This window comes from Rana temporaria, unplaced genomic scaffold, assembly GCF_905171775.1.
Source record: "Rana temporaria unplaced genomic scaffold, aRanTem1.1, whole genome shotgun sequence".
NCBI classification, from domain to species: Eukaryota; Metazoa; Chordata; class Amphibia; order Anura; family Ranidae; genus Rana; species Rana temporaria.
The window spans coordinates 58,702-85,000 of NW_024404544.1; the positions used below are offsets into that span (position 1 = coordinate 58,702).

The window sequence follows — 26,299 nt, forward strand, 5'->3', positions numbered from 1 at the left end:
CCGAGTACCCCAGAGAATGGCCCCCCAGTCCAGTGTGATGGGGCCCCCCCCATACAGAGAGCAACCCCTAGACCAGTGTGATGGGGCCCCGAGTACCCCAGAGAATGGCCCCCCCAGTCTAGTGTGATGGGGCCCCGAGTACCCCAGAGAATGGCCCCCCAGTCCAGTGTGATGGGGCCCCGAGTACCCCAGAGAATGTCCCCCCAGTCCAGTGTGATGGGGCCCCGAGTACCCCAGAGAATGGCCCCCCCAGTCCAGTGTGATGGGGCCCCGAGTACCCCAGAGAATGGCCCCCCAGTCCACCCCCCCCCATGCATCTCGCAGTCACTCTGAACATCTCGGTGACGCCGCCGGGCTCAGCAGATGTTCAGTAGCGACCTCTAATCCCTGCGGAGAACATTCCCCGGCGAGGACGCAGCGCCCCGCCCCCAGGACTCATTAATGAGGGAAGACGGCGACATTTATTCTCATGTAATCAGCTTTCCCATGACATGTCCGTCCTTTGTTGTGTCCCCGGGGCCCCGCTCTGGAGTCACCGCCAATGGAAAACACGTGCGCCACGGATGCTGGACGCCGTCACCACAGATTCCATGATGTGCGGACCGAGGAGGACTACAACTCCCATCATAGCACATAGGAAGGGGAGGAGCCTCTCATCTAAACACTCCGAGAGTCACTGTGATTGGGAGGAACTCCGACTTTTCCTGGGCGACCAATCAGAGAACGGCTAATTCCATCCAGCAAATGCTAAAATCAGGAAGTAATGTCTCTATATGAGAAGGGGAGGAGCCTGCGTAGGGCGTGTCTGGGAACCCCAAAGAGTGAGGCTCCGCCCACCATGGACCTACCTTTGTGTCTGGCGGGGGGGGCTGCGCTGTCTGGGGGGAGTGGACGGTTTTGTGATCTTCGGATGCTCTTTGTGACCCCAATCTTCCTCCCAATCCTTCTTCATCTTCTCCTCCTGAGCGACGATCCTGGAAAAGATCGACAGCCGACTTCATGACAACGGGAGGGGGAGGGGAGAGCGCTACAAACAGGACTCAATGGAGGGCCCCCCGGGGGGAGGGGAGAGCGCTACAAACAGGACTCAATGGAGGGCCCCCCGGGGGGGGGAGGGGAGAGCGCTACAAACAGGACTCAATGGATGGCCCCCCCGGGGGGAGGGGAGAGCGCTACAAACAGGACTCAATGGATGGCCCCCCCGGGGGGAGGGGAGAGCGCTACAAACAGGACTCAATGGAGGGCCCCCCCGGGGGGGGGGAGGGGAGAGCGCTACAAACAGGACTCAATGGAGGGCCCCCCCGGGGGGAGGGGAGAGCGCTACAAACAGGACTCAATGGATGGCCCCCCCGGGGGGAGGGGAGAGCGCTACAAACAGGACTCAATGGAGGGCCCCCCCGGGGGGAGGGGAGAGCGCTACAAACAGGACTCAATGGAGGGCCCCCCCGGGGGGAGGGGAGAGCGCTACAAACAGGACTCAATGGATGGCCCCCCCGGGGGGAGGGGAGAGCGCTACAAACAGGGCTCAATAGGGGGCCCCCCCGGGGGGAGGGGAGAGCGCTACAAACAGGACTCAATAGGGGGCCCCCCCGGGGGGAGGGGAGAGCGCTACAAACAGGACTCAATAGGGGGCCCCCCCGGGGGGAGGGGAGAGCGCTACAAACAGGACTCAATAGGGGGCCCCCCCGGGGGGAGGAGGGGCCCCAGAACAGGGAACAGGTTCTGACCCCAATATAAAGGGCCCTCATGTGTAGGAACCCACAGTGACCCCTCTCAGCAGGTTGCTGGTCTGTGATTGGTAGATTATTACGGCTCTCCGAGAATTACAATCAGGAGTGAAATGAAGAGAACGCACTTCTCCATCTCCTTGTGGAATCGCTCCTCCTCCTCCGCCATCTTCTGCGAGATTTCCATCTTCCTCCTACCGGTACAAAGAGGTCAGGCAATATAAGACACGCCCACCTCCTCCACACCTCCTCCTCGCCCATCATCTCCTCACCCACCTCTACCTCCACCTCCTCCACACCCACCAAACCCCTCACCAGCCTCCTCCTCCTCGCCCGCCTCCACCTCCTCCTCCTTACCAGCCATCTCCTCCTCACCCGCCTCCCCCACCATCTCCTCCACACCCACCAAACCCCTCACCAGCCTCCTCCTCCTCGCCCGCCTCCACCATCTCCTCCTCACCCACCATCTCCTCACCCGCCTCCACCTCCTCACCAGCCATCTCCTCCACCACCGCCACCTCCTCCCCACCAGCCTCCTCCTCCTCACCCACCATCTCCTCCACACCCACCAAACCCCTCACCAGCCTCCTCCTCCTCGCCCGCCTCCACCTCCTCCTCCTCACCCACCTCCTCCTTACCAGCCATCTCCTCCTCGCCCGCCTCCACCTCCTCACCCACCTCCTCCTTACCAGCCATCTCCTCCTCGCCCGCCTCCACCTCACCCACCATCTCCTCCACCACCTCACCAGCCATCTCCTCCACCACCGCCACCTCCTCCCCACCAGCCTCCTTCTCCTCACCCGCCATCTCCTAATCCTCCCCACCAGCCTCCTCCTCCTCACCCACCATCTCCTCCACACCCACCAAACCCCTCACCAGCCTCCTCCTCCTCGCCCGCCTCCACCTCCTCCTCCTTACCAGCCATCTCCTCCTCACCCGCCTCCCCCACCATGTCCTCCACACCCACCAAACCCCTCACCAGCCTCCTCCTCCTCGCCCGCCTCCACCATCTCCTCCTCACCCACCATCTCCTCACCCGCCTCCACCTCCTCACCAGCCATCTCCTCCACCACCGCCACCTCCTCCCCACCAGCCTCCTCCTCCTCACCCACCATCTCCTCCACACCCACCAAACCCCTCACCAGCCTCCTCCTCCTCGCCCGCCTCCACCTCCTCCTCCTCACCCACCTCCTCCTTACCAGCCATCTCCTCCTCGCCCGCCTCCACCTCCTCACCCACCTCCTCCTTACCAGCCATCTCCTCCTCGCCCGCCTCCACCTCACCCACCATCTCCTCCACCACCTCACCAGCCATCTCCTCCACCACCGCCACCTCCTCCCCACCAGCCTCCTTCTCCTCACCCGCCATCTCCTAATCCTCCCCACCAGCCTCCTCCTCCTCACCCACCATCTCCTCCACACCCACCAAACCCCTCACCAGCCTCCTCCTCCTCGCCCGCCTCCACCTCCTCCTCCTCACCCACCTCCTCCTTACCAGCCATCTCCTCCTCGCCCGCCTCCACCTCACCCACCATCTCCTCCACCACCGCCACCTCCTCCTCCTCACCCGCCATCTCCTAATCCTACCCACCCACCATCTCCTCCACACCCACCAAACTCCTCACCCGCCTCCACCTCACCAGCCATCTCCACCCCCTCCTCCTCAGCCAGCACCTCTCACCAGTCATCTATCCACTTCCTCGCATGCCACCTCCACCCCATACTGGTCCCCTCAGTCACTTACACCTTCTCCTTCTCCTGCTGCTCTTTCAGGATTTTGTTGGTCTCCATGGCGAGTCTCTTCTGTCGGAGGAGTTCCTGGCGATCCAGTTCCTGGCGGTTCTGTTCCACCAGCTTCTCGTCTTCGGTCATGAAGAGTTCCCGGCCCTATAAGAGACACAGAAATCAAGGAGTGGTGACGGGTTCAAGCTGGGCAGCAAAGGCCTCGGGCCCTTCATCAGGAGGGTGTGCAAAAAGTGCAGGACCTCTGCTGCCGAGGTGGGGCCCCGTTCATAGATGGGGGGGTTTCTGATTTGGCCTTTTTTCTCAGGTGCTAATGGACCTTCTCCTCAGATGATTCCATTGGGGGCTGGGAGATAGGGGTGACACAAGGACAACTCTGAGGTAGGTATTAGGAGGTAGGTGGTGACACAAGGACAACTCTGAGGTAGGTATTAGGAGATAGGGGTGACACAAGGACAACTCTGAGGTAGGTATTAGGAGATAGGGGTGACACAAGGACAACTCTGAGGTAGGTATTAGGAGATAGGGGTGACACAAGGACAACTCTGAGGTAGGTATTAGGAGGTAGGGGTGACACAAGGACAACTCTGAGGTAGGTATTAGGAGGTAGGTGGTGACACAAGGACAACTCTGAGGTAGGTATTAGGAGGTAGGTGGTGACACAAGGACAACTCTGAGGTAGGTATTAGGAGGTAGGGGTGACACAAGGACAACTCTGAGGTAGGTATTAGGAGGGACACAAGGACAACTCTGAGGTAGGTATTAGGAGGTAGGGGTGACACAAGGACAACTCTGAGGTAGGTATTAGGAGGGACACAAGGACAACTCTGAGGTAGGTATTAGGAGGTAGGGGTGACACAAGGACAACTCTGAGGTAGGTATTAGGAGGTAGGGGTGACACAAGGACAACTCTGAGGTAGGTATTAGGAGGTAGGGGTGACACAAGGACAACTCTGAGGTAGGTATTAGGAGGGACACAAGGACAACTCTGAGGTAGGTATTAGGAGGTAGGGGTGACACAAGGACAACTCTGAGGTAGGTATTAGGAGGTAGGGGTGACACAAGGACAACTCTGAGGTAGGTATTAGGAGGTAGGGGTGACACAAGGACAACTCTGAGGTAGGTATTAGGAGGTAGGTGTGACACAAGGACAACTCTGAGGTAGGTATTAGGAGGGACACAAGGACAACTCTGAGGTAGGTATTAGGAGGTAGGGGTGACACAAGGACAACTCTGAGGTAGGTATTAGGAGGTAGGGGTGACACAAGGACAACTCTGAGGTAGGTATTAGGAGGTAGGGGTGACACAAGGACAACTCTGAGGTAGGTATTAGGAGGTAGGTGTGACACAAGGACAACTCTGAGGTAGGTATTAGGAGGTAGGTGGTGACACAAGGGCAACTCTGAGGTAAGTATTAGGAGGTAGGGGTGACACAAGGACAACTCTGAGGTAGGTATTAGGAGGTAGGGGTGACACAAGGACAACTCTGAGGTAAGTATTAGGAGGTAGGTGGTGACACAAGGACAACTCTGAGGTAGGTATTAGGAGGTAGGGGTGACACAAGGACAACTCTGAGGTAGGTATTAGGAGGTAGGGGTGACACAAGGACAACTCTGAGGTAAGTATTAGGAGGTAGGGGTGACACAAGGACAACTCTGAGGTAAGTATTAGGAGGTAGGGGTGACACAAGGACAACTCTGAGGTAGGTATTAGGAGGTAGGGGTGACACAAGGACAACTCTGAGGTAGGTATTAGGAGGTAGGGGTGACACAAGGACAACTCTGAGGTAGGTATTAGGAGGGACACAAGGACAACTCTGAGGTAGGTATTAGGAGGTAGGTGGTGACACAAGGACAACTCTGAGGTAGGTATTAGGAGATAGGGGTGACACAAGGACAACTCTGAGGTAGGTATTAGGAGGTAGGGGTGACACAAGGACAACTCTGAGGTAAGTATTAGGAGGTAGGGGTGACACAAGGACAACTCTGAGGTAGGTATTAGGAGGTAGGGGTGACACAAGGACAACTCTGAGGTAAGTATTAGGAGGTAGGGGTGACACAAGGACAACTCTGAGGTAAGTATTAGGAGGTAGGGGTGACACAAGGACAACTCTGAGGTAGGTATTAGGAGGTAGGGGTGACACAAGGACAACTCTGAGGTAAGTATTAGGAGGTAGGGGTGACACAAGGACAACTCGGAGGTAAGTATTAGGAGGTAGGGGTGACACAAGGACAACTCTGAGGTAGGTATTAGGAGGTAGGGGTGACACAAGGACAACTCTGAGGTAAGTATTAGGAGGTAGGGGTGACACAAGGACAACTCGGAGGTAGGTATTAGGAGGTAGGGGTGACACAAGGACAACTCTGAGGTAGGTATTAGGAGGGACACAAGGACAACTCTGAGGTAGGTATTAGGAGGTAGGGGTGACACAAGGACAACTCTGAGGTAGGTATTAGGAGGTAGGGGTGACACAAGGACAACTCTGAGGTAGGTATTAGGAGGTAGGGGTGACACAAGGACAACTCTGAGGTAAGTATTAGGAGGTAGGGGTGACACAAGGACAACTCTGAGGTAAGTATTAGGAGGTAGGGGTGACACAAGGACAACTCTGAGGTAGGTATTAGGAGGTAGGGGTGACACAAGGACAACTCTGAGGTAGGTATTAGGAGGTAGGGGTGACACAAGGACAACTCTGAGGTAGGTATTAGGAGGTAGGGGTGACACAAGGACAACTCTGAGGTAGGTATTAGGAGGTAGGGGTGACACAAGGACAACTCTGAGGTAGGTATTAGGAGATAGGGGTGACACAAGGACAACTCTGAGGTAAGTATTAGGAGGTAGGGGTGACACAAGGACAACTCTGAGGTAAGTATTAGGAGGGACACAAGGACAACTCTGAGGTAAGTATTAGGAGGTAGGTGGTGACACAAGGACAACTCTGAGGTAGGTATTAGGAGGTAGGGGTGACACAAGGACAACTCTGAGGTAGGTATTAGGAGGTAGAGGTGACACAAGGACAACTCTGAGGTAAGTATTAGGAGGTAGGTGGTGACACAAGGACAACTCTGAGGTAGGTATTAGGAGGTAGGGGTGACACAAGGACAACTCTGAGGTAGGTATTAGGAGGTAGGGGTGACACAAGGACAACTCTGAGGTAGGTATTAGGAGGTAGGGGTGACACAAGGACAACTCTGAGGTAAGTATTAGGAGGTAGGGGTGACACAAGGACAACTCTGAGGTAAGTATTAGGAGGTAGGGGTGACACAAGGACAACTCTGAGGTAGGTATTAGGAGGTAGGGGTGACACAAGGACAACTCTGAGGTAGGTATTAGGAGGTAGGGGTGACACAAGGACAACTCTGAGGTAGGTATTAGGAGGTAGGGGTGACACAAGGACAACTCTGAGGTAGGTATTAGGAGGTAGGGGTGACACAAGGACAACTCTGAGGTAGGTATTAGGAGGTGGGGGTGACACAAGGACAACTCTGAGGTAAGTATTAGGAGGTGGGGGTGACACAAGGACAACTCTGAGGTAGGTATTAGGAGGTAGGGGTGACACAAGGACAACTCTGAGGTAGGTATTAGGAGTGACACAAGGACAACTCTGAGGTAAGTATTAGGAGGGACACAAGGACAACTCTGAGGTAGGTATTAGGAGGGACACAAGGACAACTCTGAGGTAGGTATTAGGAGGTGGGGGTGACACAAGGACAACTCTGAGGTAGGTATTAGGAGGGACACAAGGACAACTCTGAGGTAAGTATTAGGAGGTAGGTGGTGACACAAGGACAACTCTGAGGTAGGTATTAGGAGGTAGGGGTGACACAAGGACAATGCTGAGGTAGGTATTAGGAGGTAGAGGTGACACAAGGACAACTCTGAGGTAGGTATTAGGAGGTAGGGGTGACACAAGGACAACTCTGAGGTAGGTATTAGGAGGTAGGGGTGACACAAGGACAACTCTGAGGTAAGTATTAGGAGGTAGAGGTGACACAAGGACAACTCTGAGGTAGGTATTAGGAGGTAGGGGTGACACAAGGACAACTCTGAGGTAAGTATTAGGAGGTAGGGGTGACACGAGGACAACTCTGAGGTAGGTATTAGGAGGTAGGGGTGACACAAGGACAACTCTGAGGTAGGTATTAGGAGGTAGGTGGTGACACAAGGACAACTCTGAGGTAGGTATTAGGAGGTAGGGGTGACACAAGGACAACTCTGAGGTAGGTATTAGGAGATAGGGGTGACACAAGGACAACTCTGAGGTAGGTATTAGGAGGTAGGTGGTGACACAAGGACAACTCTGAGGTAGGTATTAGGAGGTAGGTGGTGACACAAGGACAACTCTGAGGTAAGTATTAGGAGGTAGGGGTGACACAAGGACAACTCTGAGGTAGGTATTAGGAGGTAGGGGTGACACAAGGACAACTCTGAGGTAGGTATTAGGAGGTAGGTGGTGACACAAGGACAACTCTGAGGTAGGTATTAGGAGGTAGGTGGTGACACAAGGACAACTCTGAGGTAGGTATTAGGAGGTAGGGGTGACACAAGGACAACTCTGAGGTAGGTATTAGGAGGTAGGGGTGACACAAGGACAACTCTGAGGTAGGTATTAGGAGGTAGGGGTGACACAAGGACAACTCTGAGGTAGGTATTAGGAGGTAGGGGTGACACAAGGACAACTCTGAGGTAGGTATTAGGAGGGACACAAGGACAACTCTGAGGTAGGTATTAGGAGGTAGGTGGTGACACAAGGACAACTCTGAGGTAGGTATTAGGAGATAGGGGTGACACAAGGACAACTCTGAGGTAGGTATTAGGAGATAGGGGTGACACAAGGACAACTCTGAGGTAGGTATTAGGAGGTAGGTGGTGACACAAGGACAACTCTGAGGTAGGTATTAGGAGGTAGGTGGTGACACAAGGACAACTCTGAGGTAAGTATTAGGAGGTAGGGGTGACACAAGGACAACTCTGAGGTAGGTATTAGGAGGTAGGGGTGACACAAGGACAACTCTGAGGTAGGTATTAGGAGATAGGGGTGACACAAGGACAACTCTGAGGTAGGTATTAGGAGGTAGGTGGTGACACAAGGACAACTCTGAGGTAGGTATTAGGAGGTAGGTGGTGACACAAGGACAACTCTGAGGTAAGTATTAGGAGGTAGGGGTGACACAAGGACAACTCTGAGGTAGGTATTAGGAGGTAGGGGTGACACAAGGGCAACTCTGAGGTAGGTATTAGGAGGTAGGGGTGACACAAGGACAACTCTGAGGTAGGTATTAGGAGGTAGGGGTGACACAAGGACAACTCTGAGGTAAGTATTAGGAGGTGGGGGTGACACAAGGACAACTCTGAGGTAAGTATTAGGAGGTGGGGGTGACACAAGGACAACTCTGAGGTAAGTATTAGGAGGGACACAAGGACAACTCTGAGGTAGGTATTAGGAGGTAGGTGGTGACACAAGGACAACTCTGAGGTAGGTATTAGGAGGTAGGTGGTGACACAAGGACAACTCTGAGGTAAGTATTAGGAGGGACACAAGGACAACTCTGAGGTAGGTATTAGGAGGTAGGTGGTGACACAAGGACAACTCTGAGGTAGGTATTAGGAGGTAGGTGGTGAAGAACAGATTACATTGGTGGCAATGACACGTCTCCTCTACAAGCAGCAGATCTGAGATCCAGACGTGTCCTGCGTGCGTTTCCTGACCTCAGCGAGACTTTATCTTATCGGGTTTCCATGGCAACCGAAGAAAGAACGCTTCCCAAACAGCGAGGACAGCTGGAGAGCGTCAGAGATTTCCCTCCGAGGTTCACGTCACCAACCAAACGTCTTCCACTCACCCCACACTGGGCTCCCCGCGTGCCCCGTCATAGGACATCAGTGTGCCCGAACCCCCGTGTGTCCGAACCCTCGTGTGCCCGATCCCCCGCGTGTCCGAACCCTCGTGTGCCCGATCCCCACACGCCGATCCCTCGTGTGTCCGATCCCCCACGTGCCCGATCCCTCGTGTGCCCAATCCCCACACGCCGATCCCTCGTGCGCCCGATCCCCCGCGTGCGCCCAATCCCCCGCGTGCCCGATCCCCACGCGCCGATCCCTCGTGTGTCCGATCCCCACGCGCCAATCCCTCGTGTGTCCGATCCCCACGCGTGCCCGATCCCTCGTGTGTCCGATCCCCACGCGTGCCCGATCCCCACGCGTGCCCGATCCCCACGCGTGCCCGATCCCTCGTGTGTCCGATCCCCACGCGTGCCCGATCCCCACGCGTGCCCGATCCCCACGCGTGCCCGATCCCTCGTGTGTCCGATCCCTCGTGTGTCCGATCCCCCGCGTGCCCGATCCCTCGTGTGTCCGATCCCCACGCGTGCCCGATCCCTCGTGTGTCCGATCCCCATGTGCCGATCCCTCGTGTGTCCGATCCCCACGCGCCGATCCCTCGTGTGTCCGATCCCCCGCGTGCCCGATCCCTCGTGTGCCCAATCCCCACACGCCGATCCCTCGTGTGTCCGATCCCTCGTGTGTCCGATCCCTCGTTTGCCCGATCCCCATGCGCCGATCCCTCGTTTGTCCAATCCCTCGCGTGCCGATCCCTCGTGTGCCCGATCCCCCGCGTGCCGATCCCTTGTGTGTCCGATCCCAGTGTAAATTTTTATTATAAACCTTACAAACATAAAACTTAACCCCTTGCTGACCAGTGCCTGATGATATACGTCCGCAGAATGTCTCGGCTGGGTACACAGGTACGTCTTCTTTAATGCGCAGCATTGTGGGCGCGCGTGCGCCGCGAGCTCTGTGAGTGTGATCACAAGGCATTTCTCTGTTCTGGCTAGTAACAGGACACTGATCAGAGCTCCCTGTAATTGGGAACAGTGATCAGTGTCATGTCACAAGTAGCCTGTGACGGTATCGGTATGATATCCCCGTCAAGCATTCCCTCCTCTCCATACAAGAACATCACAGGATCCCCCACACATGAGTCAAGACTGGATGCTGGAACCAAGACTGATTTATTGGCAGCTTGCTGCTGGTTATAAATACAGTTTTACAAGCTAAATCCTTAATCAAGGAACAATGGGAGCTCCACCCCCTTTTCACCCACTCTGGAGTTTCTCATACAGAATATAGCCAGATAATTCGGAGCCGACCTGAAAACACATTTTCTTTAGATAAGGACATCAGCGGAGTTAATTACTAGGTGTAACAGCCTGACCACAATGAAGCAATCAGAATAATTAACATGAGCCCCTTATCTAATCATTGTAAACAGTAAGGCCGGTCTCCTTCCCATACACAATAAATCAATTACCATTTGAACTAGGGAGCTGGCTGAGGAAGGGTCATTAACATATCAATCAGCCTGTAACACATGAACCCTTTTTACCTCTAACACACACAATATCTCTAAAACAAGCAGGGAGAATTACATGCTTCACAATGGCCCCCCTTTTTCTCCCTGCTCCGGCAAACCCGGTTGGACCTTCCCTGGTCCAGTAGGGTTGACGGGTTCAGAGCTTTTAGTCCGAGGTTAACTCCGTTTGGCGTGACTGACCTCCCTTGGCAACTGCTTCAGACTCAGGTATGCCACCGGGTCGTCAGATCACACGCCGGTCAGTCCCCAAGTCTTTGTGCGATCTGCAGAGTCACCAGAAGTCAGTGTGAAGACAGCGAATGGGTCCGTGCACCGCCATCTAGGTGTCCCGCTATGGGAGGGGCAGGTTAGGGCTCTGAAGTGACAGTCACAGGAGATTCATAAAAAGAAAAAGTTATATTTGTTGAAATGCTGTAGCACTGGTGCTCAGAGTCCGGGGGGAGGGGACTCAGAGCCCCATAAGGTCAGCCACCCCCTGCTCCCTCCGCAGCCGCCGGTTCTCCTCTTTGAGCTTCTCCAGCTCCATCTCCAGTTCATGGAGCCTGGGGGGGTCAGCCCGCTGTGACCTCAGGTGGTTGTTCTCCTCCTCCATGCGGCTTATGCACTCCTCCAGCTCTATGTACTCACGGATCAGATCCTGCTTGCTCATGTCCTGCAGGCTCTCCACGTGGTCCTTCATCATCAGGAACTGGGTGGTGGTGTAAGGGGCCACCGGTGGGCCCTTGGCGAACATCTCGGCCCGCATCTGGGGCGCCCGCTGCGATCCCCTCTCCTCCAGTCGCTTCTTCTCCTCCCAGGTCCGCTGGTTATATGACTTCCAGGACCTCTTCTTCTTGGAGGGTAGCTGGCGGTGCCTCTTTCTGCCCAGCTCCCTCCAAGGCCCCTCCGGCTCATGGCTGTCGCCCATGACCAGCTGACAATGGTGTTCCCTGTTGTCCGTAATAACAGATTGTACCATGAGGGCTTCGTAAGGGGTGCCCAATGGTTCTTCCTGACCCAGCTCCTGGGGATCCCAAGCCGAGTCTACACAATGGGCTGCTGCTGGTGGGCGGTACCCATGTTGAGACCAATTTGACCTGGTGTTGTCACTCATGGGGCAATTCTGCTTGAAGTGACCGAGCTGTTTGCACCGGAAGCAGCGTTGTTCGTTGTCCTCCTGGCGTGGATAGCGAGGGCTCGATGTCATCGGTCTGTTAGGCGGTTGGTATCTAGCGGCTGGTGGGTGTGAGGGCGCCGTTGGTCGTGGAGGTTGTACCCGTGGTGTGACCTGGTTTGTCTTGCGAGTATCCGCATATTCATCTGCCAACTTCGCGGCCTCTGGTAGAGTCATGGGCCTGCGATCTCTCACCCAATCTTTGACGTCCGTCTGGATGTGATTGTAAAATTGCTCCAGGAGCATTAGTTGCAAAATGTCCTCTGCGGTGGTGGCCTGGCTGCTGTTAACCCAGTTAGAGGCCGACAGGGATAACTGGCATGCCCACTCCGCGTAAGAGTCTTTCGTGGTTTTGTGTGAGTCCCTGAACTTCTGTCGGTGGGACTCTGGGGTTACTGCATAACGAGCCAGGAGCGCTTCTTTAACCCTGGCGTAGCTATGGATATCCTGATCTGGCACGGTCCGGAAAGCATCAGAAGCTTTGCCTGACAGTTTGCCTGACAATATTGCAACCCAGTCTCCTCTAGCTATTCGGTGCAGGTTACATTGTCGCTCAAAATCCGCCAGGTAGTTATCAATCTCACAGTCCTTTTCATCAAAAGCTTTAAAAGCGCTAAACGGAATCTTCCTTGTGTCTGCTGTGCTGTACTCACTGTTCGGAGAAGGTGCGGCTGCTTGTTGGACTGCTGCCAGTTTTAACTGTAGCTCTGCGTCTCTTATTTGTTTATCCTTCTGTAGCTCTGCGTCTCTTATTTGTTCAGCCTCCTGTAGTTCTGCGTCCCTTATTTGTTTAGCCTCCTGTAGCTCTGCGTCTCTTATTTGTTTAGCCTTCTGTAGCTCTGCGTTTACTAACAGGTCCATCACTTTCAGCACCACATCCGGCATTGGGTTCGGGCCGAACCACGCTAGCTTCTCTCTCATTAGCTTGTTGGCTGGCGATTCCTCCTCCTGAATCACTGGTGTCTCCATCTCTTGTACTGCTGGCGTTGCTGCAATCCCGTCCTCCTGGTCTAGCTCCATTGATTCTGCTATGATGACCCGCTTGGTTTTGTTGCTAGCAATCCTTCCACGAACTTACAGTAGTTCTTCCAGTGTCGGCTTGGAATCCGGGTGTGAAGGGGAGTAGAAGGGAAAATCCCGCTGCTACCAACCAATTGTGACGGTATCGGTATGATATCCCCGTCAAGCATTCCCTCCTCTCCATACAAGAACATCACAGGATCCCCCACACATGAGTCAAGACTGGATGCTGGAACCAAGACTGATTTATTGGCAGCTTGCTGCTGGTTATAAATACAGTTTTACAAGCTAAATCCTTAATCAAGGAACAATGGGAGCTCCACCCCCTTTTCACCCACTCTGGAGTTCTCATACAGAATATAGCCAGATAATTCGGAGCCGACCTGAAAACACATTTTCTTTAGATAAGGACATCAGCGGAGTTAATTACTAGGTGTAACAGCCTGACCACAATGAAGCAATCAGAATAATTAACATGAGCCACTTATCTAATCATTGTAAACAGTAAGGCCGGTCTCCTTCCCACACACAATAAATCAATTACCATTTGAACTAGGGAGCTGGCTGAGGAAGGGTCATTAACATATCAATCAGCCTGTAACACATGAACCCTTTTTACCTCTAACACACACAATATCTCTAAAACAAGCAGGGAGAATTACATGCTTCACATAGCCCCCCCCCCACACAGTTAGAAGCACTCCCTAAGACACACTTAACCCCTTCAGCGTCCCCTACTGGTTAACCCCTTCCCTGCCAATCACATTTATACAGTAATCAGTGCATTTTTATAGCACCGATCGCTGTATAAATGTCAATGGTCCCAAAAAAAGTGTCGGATGTGTCGCCGTAATGTCACAGTCACGATAAAAAATAAATAAAATCACAGATCGCCGCCATTACTTGTAAAAAAAATAATAATAAACGCTTATTGCAATTTTTTTTGCCAAAAATAGGTAGAAGAATCGGCCTAAACTGAGGGAAAAACATTTTTTTTATATATTTTTTTATATATATTTATTACAGCAAAAGATATCGTTTTTATTTTCAGAATTGTCGCTCTATTTTTATTTGTTGCACAAAAAATAAAAACCGCCGAGGAGATCAAATACCACCAAAAGAAATCTCTATTTGTGGGGGAAAAGGGGCGCCAACTTTGTTTGGGAGCCACGTCGCACGAGCGCGCAATTGTCAGTTAAAGCGACGCAGCGCCGAATCGCAAAAAGGGCTCTGGTCTTTGGCCAGCTAAATGGTCCGGGTCTTAAGTGGTTAATAGAAACATATTTACCTATAAACAGAATATATATAAAAAAAAGAAAAAAAAATCGAAATCTAGAAACCGAGACACATTTTCATATTACAATCATCAAGCCCCTCCCCCACCTAACCACACCCCTCGGAAACGATCACACAGGTAACCCATGCATGCGGCCTTTTTTCAATAATCCCATTTTATAAAAATCTAGGGGGGGAGGGGGAGGTAAAAGGACAGAAAGAGCCGCACCCCCCGAGACTGACAGACAGCAGCCACAGGGACCTGACATTCCTCCACACCTTTGTCCAGGGCCCCCGGCCCCCGCCTGTCCCTCTCAAGACCCCCGAATCTTCCCAACCTCACCCAGAATGTCGTGCCCCACCCCCTCCACAGGAAGGAATGGAAACCCGACACCGATCATTCCATGTGAAGAAACCGACTCCTAAACTAACTAGAAAAGGTGTCTCAAAATCAAAATCCTGATGAGTCTCAGAGGCCCCGTATGACCAATCCGCATAACTCAAGCAGGAAAGGGATACCCAGAGCCCCGCCCACCCGCTTCTATATTGAAGGGACACTGAGGCAAGAAGTGGTCCATTGTCGTCTCCACAGAGCGATGCTTTAGGTTGCCCTTCACATAGAGTCTGCCATGGAAAGAGCTGAACAAATCCCTTTAATCCCAATTTTTTTTAAAGGCATTCTCTCTAAATTGATTAAACACAGACCCCCCCTCGTAACAGGGCCTGGGCAATCCCTCAAGGCCAGTGGCTCGCTAAAGGCAGATTCAACAACCTTCCTCTCCAGCGTCTTCCTAGGAAGAGACTTCATTTCCTCCGCCGTCACCAAGCAACATAAGCCGGGAGCTCACCATGTCGGACCCTCAGGCTCTTCACTGGCCCACCATTCTCCCAGCTTCTCAGAAAAAAAGGACTGAAAATACCGACCCACCCAGGCGGTGCCTCTGCCAGCATGTTACCAAAAACATCAGAGAAAACAATACCATGGCCACTCACCCCCCTGGGAAGGTAGGTGAATTAAAAGTGAATGGACACCCCCAAATCAGTTTGTATATCGCAGTGCGATGACAGGAATCGGATTGCATGGGTGTGAATACCAATACAATCCAATTCTGCTGCGGAGCAAAAAAAGGGTCCGGTGTGAACGTGGTCCGAATATTATGCAAATTCAGCCCTACTCCCTGTATTCTATCTGTATTCTCCCTGTATACTATCTGTATTCTCCCTGTATTCTCCCTGTATTCCATCTGTATACTCCCTGTATTCCATCTGTATACTCCCTGTATACTCCCTGTATTCCATCTCTATACTCCCTGTATACTCCCTGTATTCCATCTGTATACTCCCTGTATTCTCCCTGTATTCCATCTGTATACTCCCTGTATTCTCCCTGTATTCCATCTGTATACTCCCTGTATTCCATCTCTATACTCCCTGTATACTCCCTGTATTCTCCCTGTATTCTCCCTGTATACTCCCTGTATACTCCCTGTATACTATCTGTATACTCCCTGTATACTCCCTGTATTCTCCCTGTATACTATCTGTATACTCCCTGTATTCTCCCTGTATTCCATCTGTATACTCCCTGTATTCTCCCTGTATACTCCCTGTATTCTCCCTGTATTCCATCTGTATACTCCCTGTATTCTCCCTGTATTCTCTCTGTATACTCCCTGTATTCTATCTGTATTCTCCCTGTATACTATCTGTATACTCCCTGTATACTCCCTGTATTCTCCCTGTATACTATCTGTATACTCCCTGTATTCTATCTGTATTCTCCCTGTATACTATCTGTATACTCCCTGTATTCTCCCTGTATTCCATCTGTATACTCCCTGTATACTCCCTGTATTCTCCCTGTATTCCATCTCTATACTCCCTGTATACTCCCTGTATTCTCCCTGTATACTCCCTGTATTCTCCCTGTATACTCCCTGTATTCTCCCTGTATACTCCCTGTATTCTATCTGTATTCTCCCTGTATACTCCCTGTATTCTCCCTGTATACTATCTGTATTCTCCCTGTATACTATCTGTATACTCCCTGTATTCTATCTGTATTCTCCCTGTATACTATCTGTATACTCCCTGTATTCTATCTGTATTCTCCCTGTATACTATCTGTATACTCCCTGTATTCTCCCTGTATTCCATCTGTATACTCCCTGTATACTCCCTGTATTCTCCCTGTATTCCATCTCTATACTCCCTGTATACTCCCTGTATTCTATCTGTATTCCATCTGTATACTCCCTGTATTCTCCCTGTATTCCATCTGTATACTCCCTGTATTCTCCCTGTATTCCATCTGTATACTCCCTGTATTCTCCCTGTATTCCATCTGTATACTCCCTGTATTCTCCCTGTATTCCATCTGTATACTCCCTGTATTCTCCCTGTATTCCATCTGTATACTCCCTGTATACTCCCTGTATTCTCCCTGTATTCCATCTCTATACTCCCTGTATACTCCCTGTATTCTATCTGTATTCCATCTGTATACTCCCTGTATTCTCCCTGTATTCCATCTGTATACTCCCTGTATTCTCCCTGTATTCCATCTGTATACTCCCTGTATTCTCCCTGTATTCCATCTGTATACTCCCTGTATTCTCCCTGTATTCCATCTGTATACTCCCTGTATTCTCCCTGTATTCCATCTGTATACTCCCTGTATTCTCCCTGTATTCCATCTGTATACTCCCTGTATACTCCCTGTATTCTCCCTGTATTCCATCTCTATACTCCCTGTATACTCCCTGTATTCTCCCTGTATACTCCCTGTATACTCCCTGTATTCTCCCTGTATTCCATCTGTATACTCCCTGTATACTCCCTGTATTCTCACTGTATTCCATCTGTATACTCCCTGTATACTCCCTTTATTCTCCCTGTATTCCATCTCTATACTCCCTGTATACTCCCTGTATTCTCCCTGTATACTCCCTGTATTCTCCCTGTATACTCCCTGTTGTATACTCCCTGTATACTATCTGTATACTCCCTGTATACTCCCTGTATTCTCCCTGTATTCTCCCTGTATTCTCCCTGTATTCTCCCTGTTGTATACTCCCTGTTGTATACTCCCTGTATACTATCTGTATACTCCCTGTTGTATACTCCCTGTATACTATCTGTATACTCCCTGTTGTATACTCCCTGTTGTATACTCCCTGTATACTATCTGTATACTCCCTGTTGTATTCTCCCTGTATACTATCTGTATACTCCCTGTTGTATACTCCCTGTATACTATCTGTATACTCCCTGTATTCTCCCTGTATTCTCCCTGTATTCCATCTGTATACTCCCTGTATACTCCCTGTATTCCATCTCTATACTCCCTGTATACTCCCTGTATTCTATCTGTATTCCATCTGTATACTCCCTGTATTCTCCCTGTATTCCATCTGTATACTCCCTGTATTCTCCCTGTATTCCATCTGTATACTCCCTGTATTCTCCCTGTATTCCATCTGTATACTCCCTGTATTCTCCCTGTATTCCATCTGTATACTCCCTGTATTCTCCCTGTATTCCATCTGTATACTCCCTGTATTCCATCTGTATACTCCCTGTATACTCCCTGTATTCCATCTCTATACTCCCTGTATACTCCCTGTATTCCATCTGTATACTCCCTGTATTCTCCCTGTATTCCATCTGTATACTCCCTGTATTCTCCCTGTATTCCATCTGTATACTCCCTGTATTCCATCTCTATACTCCCTGTATACTCCCTGTATTCTCCCTGTATTCTCCCTGTATACTCCCTGTATACTCCCTGTATACTATCTGTATACTCCCTGTATACTCCCTGTATTCTCCCTGTATACTATCTGTATACTCCCTGTATTCTCCCTGTATTCCATCTGTATACTCCCTGTATTCTCCCTGTATACTCCCTGTATTCTCCCTGTATTCCATCTGTATACTCCCTGTATTCTCCCTGTATTCTCTCTGTATACTCCCTGTATTCTATCTGTATTCTCCCTGTATACTATCTGTATACTCCCTGTATACTCCCTGTATTCTCCCTGTATACTATCTGTATACTCCCTGTATTCTATCTGTATTCTCCCTGTATACTATCTGTATACTCCCTGTATTCTCCCTGTATTCCATCTGTATACTCCCTGTATACTCCCTGTATTCTCCCTGTATTCCATCTCTATACTCCCTGTATACTCCCTGTATTCTCCCTGTATACTCCCTGTATTCTCCCTGTATACTCCCTGTATTCTCCCTGTATACTCCCTGTATTCTATCTGTATTCTCCCTGTATACTCCCTGTATTCTCCCTGTATACTATCTGTATTCTCCCTGTATACTATCTGTATACTCCCTGTATTCTATCTGTATTCTCCCTGTATACTATCTGTATACTCCCTGTATTCTATCTGTATTCTCCCTGTATACTATCTGTATACTCCCTGTATTCTCCCTGTATTCCATCTGTATACTCCCTGTATACTCCCTGTATTCTCCCTGTATTCCATCTCTATACTCCCTGTATACTCCCTGTATTCTATCTGTATTCCATCTGTATACTCCCTGTATTCTCCCTGTATTCCATCTGTATACTCCCTGTATTCTCCCTGTATTCCATCTGTATACTCCCTGTATTCTCCCTGTATTCCATCTGTATACTCCCTGTATTCTCCCTGTATTCCATCTGTATACTCCCTGTATTCTCCCTGTATTCCATCTGTATACTCCCTGTATACTCCCTGTATTCTCCCTGTATTCCATCTCTATACTCCCTGTATACTCCCTGTATTCTATCTGTATTCCATCTGTATACTCCCTGTATTCTCCCTGTATTCCATCTGTATACTCCCTGTATTCTCCCTGTATTCCATCTGTATACTCCCTGTATTCTCCCTGTATTCCATCTGTATACTCCCTGTATTCTCCCTGTATTCCATCTGTATACTCCCTGTATTCTCCCTGTATTCCATCTGTATACTCCCTGTATTCTCCCTGTATTCCATCTGTATACTCCCTGTATACTCCCTGTATTCTCCCTGTATTCCATCTCTATACTCCCTGTATACTCCCTGTATTCTCCCTGTATACTCCCTGTATACTCCCTGTATTCTCCCTGTATTCCATCTGTATACTCCCTGTATACTCCCTGTATTCTCACTGTATTCCATCTGTATACTCCCTGTATACTCCCTTTATTCTCCCTGTATTCCATCTCTATACTCCCTGTATACTCCCTGTATTCTCCCTGTATACTCCCTGTATTCTCCCTGTATACTCCCTGTTGTATACTCCCTGTATACTATCTGTATACTCCCTGTATACTCCCTGTATTCTCCCTGTATTCTCCCTGTATTCTCCCTGTATTCTCCCTGTTGTATACTCCCTGTTGTATACTCCCTGTATACTATCTGTATACTCCCTGTTGTATACTCCCTGTATACTATCTGTATACTCCCTGTTGTATACTCCCTGTTGTATACTCCCTGTATACTATCTGTATACTCCCTGTTGTATTCTCCCTGTATACTATCTGTATACTCCCTGTTGTATACTCCCTGTATACTATCTGTATACTCCCTGTATTCTCCCTGTATTCTCCCTGTATTCCATCTGTATACTCCCTGTATACTCCCTGTATTCCATCTCTATACTCCCTGTATACTCCCTGTATTCTATCTGTATTCCATCTGTATACTCCCTGTATTCTCCCTGTATTCCATCTGTATACTCCCTGTATTCTCCCTGTATTCCATCTGTATACTCCCTGTATTCTCCCTGTATTCCATCTGTATACTCCCTGTATTCTCCCTGTATTCCATCTGTATACTCCCTGTATTCTCCCTGTATTCCATCTGTATACTCCCTGTATTCTCCCTGTATTCCATCTGTATACTCCCTGTATACTCCCTGTATTCTCCCTGTATTCCATCTCTATACTCCCTGTATACTCCCTGTATTCTCCCTGTATACTCCCTGTATACTCCCTGTATTCTCCCTGTATTCCATCTGTATACTCCCTGTATACTCCCTGTATTCTCCCTGTATTCCATCTGTATACTCCCTGTATACTCCCTGTATTCTCCCTGTATACTCCCTGTATTCTCCCTGTATACTATCTGTATACTCCCTGTTGTATACTCCCTGTATACTATCTGTATACTCCCTGTATACTCCCTGTATTCTCCCTGTATTCTCCCTGTTGTATACTCCCTGTTGTATACTCCCTGTATACTATCTGTATACTCCCTGTTGTATACTCCCTGTATACTATCTGTATACTCCCTGTTGTATACTCCCTGTTGTATACTCCCTGTATACTATCTGTATACTCCCTGTTGTATTCTCCCTGTATACTATCTGTATACTCCCTGTTGTATACTCCCTGTATACTATCTGTATACTCCCTGTATTCTCCCTGTATTCTCCCTGTTGTATACTCCCTGTTGTATACTCCCTGTTGTATACTCCCTGTTGTATACTCCCTGTATACTATCTGTATACTCCCTGTATACTATCTGTATACTCCCTGTTGTATACTATCTGTATACTCCCTGTATTCTCCCTGTATTCCATCTGTATACTCCCTGTATTCTCCCTGTATTCCATCTGTATACTCCCTGTATTCCATCTGTATACTCCCTGTATTCTCCCTGTATTCCATCTGTATACTCCCTGTATTCTCCCTGTATTCCATCTGTATACTCCCTGTATTCCATCTGTATACTCCCTGTATTCTCCCTGTATTCCATCTGTATACTCCCTGTATTCTCCCTGTATTCCATCTGTATACTCCCTGTATTCTCCCTGTATTCCATCTGTATACTCCCTGTATACTCCCTGTATTCTCCCTGTATTCCATCTCTATACTCCCTGTATACTCCCTGTATTCTCCCTGTATACTCCCTGTATTCCATCTGTATACTCCCTGTATACTCCCTGTATTCTCCCTGTATTCCATCTGTATACTCCCTGTATACTCCCTGTATTCTCCCTGTATTCCATCTCTATACTCCCTGTATACTCCCTGTATTCTCCCTGTATACTCCCTGTATACTCCCTGTATTCTCCCTGTATACTCCCTGTTGTATACTCCCTGTATACTCCCTGTATACTCCCTGTATACTCCCTGTATTCTCCCTGTATTCTCCCTGTATTCTCCCTGTATTCTCCCTGTATTCTCCCTGTATTCTCCCTGTTGTATACTCCCTGTATACTATCTGTATACTCCCTGTTGTATACTCCCTGTATACTATCTGTATACTCCCTGTTGTATACTCCCTGTTGTATACTCCCTGTATACTATCTGTATACTCCCTGTTGTATACTCCCTGTTGTATACTCCCTGTATACTATCTGTATACTCCCTGTATTCTCCCTGTTGTATTCTCCCTGTATTCTCCCTGTTGTATACTCCCTGTTGTATACTCCCTGTTGTATACTCCCTGTTGTATACTCCCTGTTGTATACTCCCTGTTGTATACTCCCTGTATGGCTGAAATCGCACAGACATTGCATGCGATTTGCACTGCGGTGCGAATCACATGCAATCTCGGGCATCACACCAGTGGGAAGCGGCGCTTATGGGGGAACATACTGAACCTCAATAACAGCCGGAAGAAACCGTTGTAGATCTTCACATAGAGAGACACCGGCAAATCACAGACAAGAAATACCGGATCAGGTCAATCCTTTCTCTAAGAGAGTTTCCAATCCTTCCAGGGGGCATCTCGTAGCCGCTTTCCCAAATGTGCAAGACCGTGATCTCCGGGACCAAATCTGATACCGCTCCATCACCCCCTCTCTACCGCTCCATCACGAGACCCCCTCTCTACCGCTCCATCGCCGAGACCCCCTCTCTACCGCTCCATCGCCGAGACCCCCTCTCTACCGCTCCATCGCCGAGACCCCCTCTCTACCGCTCCATCGCCGAGACCCCCTCTCCACCGCCGAGACCCCCTCTCTACCGCTCCATCACCGAGACCCCCTCTCTACCGCTCCATCACCGAGACCCCCCTCTCCACCGCTCCATCGCCGAGACCCCCTCTCTACCGCTCCATCGCCGAGACCCCCTCTCTACCGCTCCATCACCAAGACCCCCCTCTCCACCGCCGAGACCCCCTCTCTACCGCTCCATCACCGAGACCCCCTCTCTACCGCTCCATCACCGAGACCCCCCTCTCCACCGCTCCATCGCCGAGACCCCCTCTCTACCGCTCCATCACCGAGACCCCCTCTCCACCGCCGAGACCCCCTCTCTACCGCTCCATCACCGAGACCCCCTCTCTACCGCTCCATCGCCGAGACCCCCCTCTCCACCGCTCCATCGCCGAGACCCCCTCTCTACCGCTCCATCACCGAGACCCCCTCTCCACCGCCGAGACCCCCTCTCTACCGCTCCATCACCGAGACCCCCTCTCTACCGCTCCATCACCGAGACCCCCCTCTCCACCGCTCCATCACCGAGACCCCCTCTCTACCGCTCCATCACCGAGACCCCCTCTCTACCGCTCCATCACCGAGACCCCCCTCTCCACCGCTCCATCGCCGAGACCCCCTCTCTACCGCTCCATCGCCGAGACCCCCTCTCTACCGCTCCATCACCAAGACCCCCCTCTCCACCGCCGAGACCCCCTCTCTACCGCTCCATCACCGAGACCCCCCTCTCCACCGCTCCATCGCCGAGACCCCCCTCTCCACCGCTCCATCGCCGAGACCCCCTCTCTACCGCTCCATCGCCGAGACCCCCTCTCTACCGCTCCATCGCCGAGACCCCCTCTCTACCGCTCCATCGCCGAGACCCCCTCTCTACCGCTCCATCGCTGAGACCCCCTCTCTACCGCTCCATCGCCGAGACCCCCTCTCTACCGCTCCATCGCCGAGACCCCCTCTCTACCGCTCCATCGCCGAGACCCCCTCTCTACCGCTCCATCGCCGAGACCCCCCTCTCCACCGCTCCATCGCCGAGACCCCCTCTCCACCGCTCCATCGCCGAGACCCCCTCTCTACCGCTCCATCGCCAAGACCCCCCTCTCCACCACCGAGACCCCCTCCTCCACCTCCTCTGTCCCAGAGATGAAAACAGACACGTCATCAGCATAGGCCACGCCCCTCAGAGGAGGCACTCCGCCCTACGGCCCGCCCTCTTAGCTCCTGATGAAGGGATCGATTGCGACCGCATATAACAGAGGACCCAAAGGTCACCCCTGACACACCCGAGCCAACCGGAAAAGGCCGTCCGATCCAACCAATCACAAGCATGAAGCTTTCTGCCCCATATGTGTCCTCCCTTCTCCGGGGGGTGGAGATACTCACCGCTCCAGTCACAATTGTTAGTGTCAGGCTCCGGCTCCCCTTCAATACTTGTACAGCCTGAAATCACACAGGAGGTGAAAATATCATATCCATGGACAGAAAATCCCCCAAATACACCCAAATATCCAGTGTCATCCTCCTCCCTCCCAGCCCCGCCCCTATCCCCTCCCAGCCCCGCCCCTACCCACCCAACACGCACACAGCCCCACCCCTATCCCCTCCCAGCATCCTCCTCCCTCCCAACCCCGCCCCTATCCCCTCCCAGCATCCTCCTCCCTCCCAACCCCGCCCCTATCCCCTCCCAGCATCCTCCTCCCTCCCAACCCCGCCCCTATCCCCTCCCAGCATGCACTCAGCCCCGCCCCTATCCCCTCCCAGCATCCTCCTCCCTCCCAACCCCGCCCCTATCCCCTCCCAGCATCCTCCTCCCTCCCAACCCCGCCCCTATCCCCTCCCAGCATCCTCCTCCCTCCCAACCCCGCCCCTATCCCCTCCCAGCATGCACTCAGCCCCGCCCCTATCCCCTCCCAGCATCCTCCTCCCTCCCAACCCCGCCCCTATCCCCTCCCAGCATGCACTCAGCCCCGCCCCTATCCCCTCCCAGCATCCTCCTCCCTCCCAACCCCGCCCCTATCCCCTCCCAGCATCCTCCTCCCTCCCAACCCCGCCCCTATCCCCTCCCAGCATCCTCCTCCCTCCCAACCCCGCCCCTATCCCCTCCCAGCATGCACTCAGCCCCGCCCTATCCCCTCCCAGCATGCACTCAGCCCCACCCCTATCCCCTCCCAGCATACGCCTACCCACCCAACACACACTCAGCCCCGCCCCTATCCCCTCCCAACATACGTCTACCCGCCCAACACGCACACAGCCCCGCCCCTATCCCCTCCCAGCATACGCCTACCCACCCAACACGCACCCAGCCCCGCCCCTATCCCCTCCCAACATACGCCTACCCACCCAACACGCACCCAGCCCGCCCCTATCCCCTCCCAGCATACACCTACCCGCCCAACACGCACACAGCCCCGCCCCTATCCCCTCCCAACATACGCCTACCCACCCAACACGCACCCAGCCCGCCCCTATCCCCTCCCAGCATACGCCTACCCACCCAACACGCACCCAGCCCCGCCCCTATCCCCTCCCAACATACGCCTACCCACCCAACACGCACCCAGCCCGCCCCTATCCCCTCCCAGCATACGCCTACCCACCCAACACGCACCCAGCCCCGCCCCTATCCCCTCCCAACATACGCCTACCCACCCAACACGCACCCAGCCCGCCCCTATCCCCTCCCAGCATACGCCTACCCACCCAACACGCACCCAGCCCCGCCCCTATCCCCTCCCAACATACGCCTACCCACCCAACACGCACCCAGCCCCGCCCCTATCCCCTCCCAACATACGCCTACCCACCCAACACGCACACAGCCCCGCCCCTATCCCCTCCCAGCATACGTCTACCCACCCAACACGCACCCAGCCCGCCCCTATCCCCTCCCAGCATACGCCTACCCACCCAACACGCACCCAGCCCGCCCCTATCCCCTCCCAGCATACGTCTACCCGCCCAACACGCACACAGCCCCGCCCCTATCCCCTCCCAACATACGCCTACCCACCCAACACGCACCCAGCCCGCCCCTATCCCCTCCCAGCATACACCTACCCGCCCAACACGCACACAGCCCCGCCCCTATTCCCTCCCAGCATACTCCTACCCACCCAACACGCACACAGCCCCGCCCCTATCCCCTCCCAACATACGCCTACCCACCCAACACGCACCCAGCCCCGCCCCTATCACCTCCCAACACGCACCCAGCCCGCCCCTATCCCCTCCCAGCATACGCCTACCCACCCAACACGCACCCAGCCCCGCCCCTATCCCCTCCCAACATACGCCTACCCACCCAACACGCACCCAGCCCCGCCCCTATCCCCTCCCAACATACGCCTACCCACCCAACACGCACACAGCCCCGCCCCTATCCCCTCCCAGCATACGTCTACCCACCCAACACGCACCCAGCCCGCCCCTATCCCCTCCCAGCATACGCCTACCCACCCAACACGCACCCAGCCCGCCCCTATCCCCTCCCAGCATACGTCTACCCGCCCAACACGCACACAGCCCCGCCCCTATCCCCTCCCAACATACGCCTACCCACCCAACACGCACCCAGCCCGCCCCTATCCCCTCCCAGCATACACCTACCCGCCCAACACGCACACAGCCCCGCCCCTATTCCCTCCCAGCATACTCCTACCCACCCAACACGCACACAGCCCCGCCCCTATCCCCTCCCAACATACGCCTACCCACCCAACACGCACCCAGCCCCGCCCCTATCACCTCCCAACACGCACTCAGCCCCGCCCCTATCCCCTCCCAGCATACGCCTACCCGCCCAACACACACCCAGCCCCGCCCCTATCCACTCCCAACATACGCCTACCCACCCAACACGCACCCAGCCCCGCCCCTATCTCCTCCCAACATACGTCTACCCACCCAACACGCACCCAGCCCCGCCCCTATCCCCTCCCAGCATGCACCCAGCCCCGCCCCTATCCCCTCCCAACATACGCCTACCCACCCAACACACACCCAGCCCCGCCCCTATCCCCTCCCAACATACACCTACCCACCCAACACACACCCAGCCCCGCCCCTATCCCCTCCCAGCACACTT

The 26,299-nt window shown here is 52.6% G+C and overlaps 1 protein-coding gene across 1 annotated transcript in view; it reads right to left on the reverse strand.

The window, feature by feature from the left end:
- USH1C (USH1 protein network component harmonin) overlaps positions 1-26,299 on the reverse strand; it is a gene marked incomplete at its 5' end in the record, with an annotated part of 71,457 nt that overhangs the window by 33,714 nt on the left and 11,444 nt on the right. The window contains 4 exons of the mRNA XM_040334641.1: positions 862-974; positions 1,856-1,921; positions 3,471-3,613; positions 23,596-23,652. Coding sequence (XP_040190575.1) covers positions 862-974; positions 1,856-1,921; positions 3,471-3,613; positions 23,596-23,652 — 379 coding nt within the window. The remainder of the gene's footprint in view (positions 1-861; positions 975-1,855; positions 1,922-3,470; positions 3,614-23,595; positions 23,653-26,299) is intronic.